This window comes from Helianthus annuus, chromosome 2 (genome assembly GCF_002127325.2).
Source record: "Helianthus annuus cultivar XRQ/B chromosome 2, HanXRQr2.0-SUNRISE, whole genome shotgun sequence".
NCBI classification, from domain to species: Eukaryota; Viridiplantae; Streptophyta; class Magnoliopsida; order Asterales; family Asteraceae; genus Helianthus; species Helianthus annuus.
Genome location: NC_035434.2, coordinates 122,946,114 through 122,950,257, shown reverse-complemented (window position 1 = coordinate 122,950,257; position 4,144 = coordinate 122,946,114). Strand labels below are relative to the sequence as shown.

Sequence of the window (4,144 nt, the reverse complement as noted above, 5' to 3'; positions counted from 1 at the left end):
TGATAGTTTTTTTTTTCTTGTGTCGCTTCAACACCAACTACATAATTCTAATGCTTTAAATATTTTCATGTTGTTTGGTTCATAGTTATTAAAGCGAGCGCCCAGGCGCAAATAAAGCCTCAGGCCCAACAAATCGCCCTGAGTGCGCCTCGTGCCTTTAGTAACTATGCTTCACGTCATAGTTATTAAAGCAAGCGCCCAGGCGCAAATAAAGCCTCGGGCCCAACAAATCGACCTGAGTGCGCCTCGTGCCTTTAGTAACTATACTTCACGTCATAGTTATTAAAGCGAGCGCCCAAGCGCAAATAAAGCCCCGGGATTAACAAATCGTCCTGAGTGCGCCTCGCGCTTTTAATAACTATGATTTGGTTCGAATAAGACTGAGCTTTTAAACTACAAATTTCATAATCGGTTTTTCTAGAAAACAATCCTTCCAAAACAAAACAGAATTTGAAATGGTTTAAAAGTACTTGTTTAGGAACACAAGATTCAAAGGGGTTGGTAGATATAACAATATTTAACAGCATAAATCTCCATCAAGAACATCCATCAAAGAGCTTTTCCCATAGAAGCACGGAGCATCAAGTCTTGTCATGTTCCTCTATATAGACAGAGCCGGCCCAAAGGGCTTGTGGATCTAGGCAAGGCCTAGGGCCTCCAAATTTTAAGGGCCTCAAGATTTTGTATTTTGGGCCTCCTTCTTCAATAATATTAGCTTCCAACTCCAAGCCCAAATGCCCAATATTCCTTCCGCCTTCGTAATTATACAGAGTCGTCCAATCGTTTTTAACTTAGGTTTTCTCTGCTTTCTTACGTTGTCTGTTGTCAGACACATGTCAGACACGCTCACGACTCACGACACACTCAACCATAGATGATGATGAAGATAAAGGAGGAGGGTTTTGTTACTAAATATGTTGAAAATGATAATTTTGCAAAGGTCCATTACTTCGTAGTTCGATTAGGGCCTCCGAAAACGTAGGAACGGCACTGTATATAGACACCATGCTTTCAACATAACCCCTAATATGATTGAGCTGCACGTTTCTTGACAACGAAAATTGATGACCCGAAGTGAATTGTAATGATTTAAAACGTCTACTCTTCCTGTTATAGACGTGTACGTTTATCACATTGCCGGATAACTTGCTGGGGGAAAGGATAATCTCGTCTGTATTAACGTAATCTACATGGAAAGGGACATCTAACTTGATCAAAGGCTCGGGGAATGTAATAATTTCTCTAACCCAAACACGGTTTTCATAGTCTTGTAATATCCAGAGATTTATTTCGTTGTTTTCCACAACGCGATCATGAGAAACAACTCCAATACAGCCACTGATTTTTATGAGGCGGGGATCATTTGCCAGCGTATCATGATGCTCGTAGGGAAGGTTAATTACTGAAAACTTCTCTGTTCTCAAGTTAAATGCCAAAATGGCAAACGAAGAATACATTAAGTGCACTACACTATTGACACAAACGCTGCGGTTGTTGTGGAAGTGCAAGTCATCCCAAGTAAAGCCAACAGGAGGCTCCACATCGATCTTTCTCCATGAATAACTTGACATAGAGAAAACCATAAGTTCAACCGCAGTAGGATTAAAAAGATTCCTAATCATTAAAATGGTATGTTCGTTTGTAGACTCATCGAACCCAAATAGGTAACGGATATACCCACCATATAATTGGGAGTAAGGATCTGGGACATTAAAAATCTTATGTGTGTTAGGGTTAAGAACAAAAGCCGGAACGAAAATGTTACCTGAATGCAATGTTACGCAAGTTAAACATATTAACCCGTTCAAATATTCAGCTTGTGTGTAACAAGACAAATAAGCGTGGCCGAGTGTCATCAGATGAGTGACGGGTCCACCATCATGAGGGGCTGAGAGAAAGGAATGATTTTTAGTGAAATCATCGTAAACGGAAATAAATAAGGCAGTGCGGTGGGCAGCCGTGGCGCGAGTGAAGTGGAGTTTGGTGAATGATGGAGTGGAGATGAGCGAGAGCCATGGTTTGGAGACTGATCTGAATCGGAGGATGGATTTAACGGGTAGTCTGGAGAGGATCTCTTCGATGATTTCATTTGGGAATGAAATATGGGTCTTCTTGGCCGATCGATCATCCGTCGTCTTCCATTGTTCTTCTAGGGTTTCCATTGTTTGGAGGGAGTCGTACACAGGGAACGATAAATGTTGCAGGATTTTTAAACCACTCGTAAACCAAGCCCAGCATCACCAGGCCCAAACGACGAAGGTGGGTGGGCCCTGGTCTTCACAATAAGAACCCTGTATTGGGCCTTCGCTTGAAAATTAAACCACTTTTGGAAATCCTAAACCTAGGTTCTTTTTGTAGGACAATCAGGCCAGGTTTTGGCCTTCAGTAAACGCAAGAAACCATGCCCCAGCTGATTATGTGGGCTTTGCTGATTATGTGGGCTCTGGTGCATCCAGTTCTTGACTCGCAACTGAATGAGGCAATATTTGGAACCAAGAGCCAGGTACATCAGCGCCCAGCATGTAGCACTAATAAATTGATCTGTGCGATACAACTCCAAGGCCTTCAATCTCAGTACGATTACCCAAACCCGGGCCTTCATCTTCTATGGTGTAAAGATTCAACCGCCATACCCTTTTAAAGGTTCGACATATTCCCACACTTGAGGCTTCGCCTCTTTGTCCTTGCATATCTATAAAATAACCCAAAATCATTTAAAAATATTTGAAATGAAAAAAATAATATGCATAGTCAGTAAGAGACTAACTTGCATCCGTCGAATATTCTAAGAGACGAGCGTCAGCGTTGATTATTAGTGATTGGTGTCCAACGTTTACATGCTTCTGTTACGGAATAAGTCAGTAATAATAGTTCAAGGTAATAATTGTAATATTAGATAGTTAAGGGACTGAATTGTAATGTGTGTAAGAATGTTAGTTGTGACAGTTATAAGCATAACAACCCCAAGCTATGAAACTAGGCTTGATTTGGGTTTTCTCTCTCTCTCTCTTGTGTGATTCTCTCAATTCAGGCTAACAATTGGTATAAGAGCCAACCGATTCTCATCGGAGCTCATTGATTCCGGCTACCACCAGTATTCCGATCATCTTCTTCAGCGAGTTTCCCTCCAATTCCTTCATCAATTCTTTGATTCGTTCAAAATTCCTACTCATTTCCATTGATTCTTGGAGTGATCAATTGTTGATCATTCTATTCCATATCATTAATCAGTTGCCTGATTCTTGATTCCTGTTTCTCATTTTTCTTCTTTCATTTCTGTAATTTTCATTCATTCTTGTTGATTCAGTAAGATGGCTACTCGAAATCAGGAAGTTGAACGTCTTGCAAAAGACATCAACCGAATAGATGCTTTTACAACACAAAATCAAGAAACACTAATGGGCTTGAAAGCAGCTTTTGATCAGATGCAGGCAACATTCTCAAAATTGGAACAACAAGGCACTTTGATTCCAAGAAATGAGGGTGATAGAATCAGTAACAATCGTTTGACAAAGGTTGAGTTTCCAAAATTTAATGGTGATGATGTAGAAGGATGGTTGTATAAGTGCGAACATTTCTTTTCAATTGACGAAACCCCTGAAAAAAACAAGGTCAGATATGTTGTTGTGCACTTAGAGGGAAGAGCCTTGCAATGGCATCAAGGGTTCATGAAGTCTTCTGGGAAACAGATTTGTGATGTCACTTGGGATGAATACACAAGGCATGCGGCTACTAGATTTGCTGCAACCTTAATAGAAGATGCTATGGGGGTACTAAAAGCACTGACTCAAACCGATGAGTTGGAAGATTATTGTGATGAATTTGATCTGCTATTGAATAAAGTGACTTTACCTGATGAATATACAATTAGTTTATTCATTGAGGGTTTGAAACCAGAAATCAAATGCCATGTTAAGATCTTCAAACCAAAGAGTTTAAGAGAAACTTATTCGTTGGCAAGATTACAGGAACAAACAAACAAAACATTGGGTTGGAGTAGTGTGCCTAGTAACAGTTCAAGTGGTTACAAACAGCACATTACAAAGACTAACAATCTAACTAGTATTGCTAAACAACCTGTATTAGCAACACATGTTAGTTCTATGCCTTCCAATGCTTTGGTTCCTAAAAAAGTCACTAACAA

General features: G+C 40.1%; 1 protein-coding gene across 3 annotated transcripts; it reads right to left on the bottom strand.

Annotated features, from left to right (window-relative positions):
* Nucleotides 1-381: 381 nt before the first annotated feature.
* Nucleotides 382-2,686, bottom strand: LOC110921045 (F-box protein At2g23160). Of its 3 annotated transcripts, none has more exons than XM_022165319.2 (2): nucleotides 997-2,686; nucleotides 382-605 (listed from the first exon to the last, which is right to left on the bottom strand). In XM_022165319.2, the coding sequence occupies exons 1-2, from the start codon at nucleotides 2,160-2,162 to the stop codon at nucleotides 602-604; spliced, it is 1,170 nt and encodes a 389-aa protein (XP_022021011.1). In that variant the 5' UTR covers nucleotides 2,163-2,686; the 3' UTR covers nucleotides 382-601. The 3 variants fall into 3 exon arrangements, with proteins under 3 accessions (XP_022021011.1, XP_022021004.1, XP_022021017.1); XM_022165325.2 differs by lacking the exon at nucleotides 382-605 and having other exon boundaries at nucleotides 1,319-1,563; nucleotides 1,766-2,686; XM_022165312.2 differs by having other exon boundaries at nucleotides 382-2,686.
* Nucleotides 2,687-4,144: the final 1,458 nt, after the last annotated feature.

Excerpts from the sequence above, each read along its gene's own strand:
- LOC110921045 (XM_022165312.2), bottom strand. The coding sequence starts at position 2,162 with ATGGAAACCCTAGAAGAACAATGGAAGACGACGGATGATCGATCGGCC.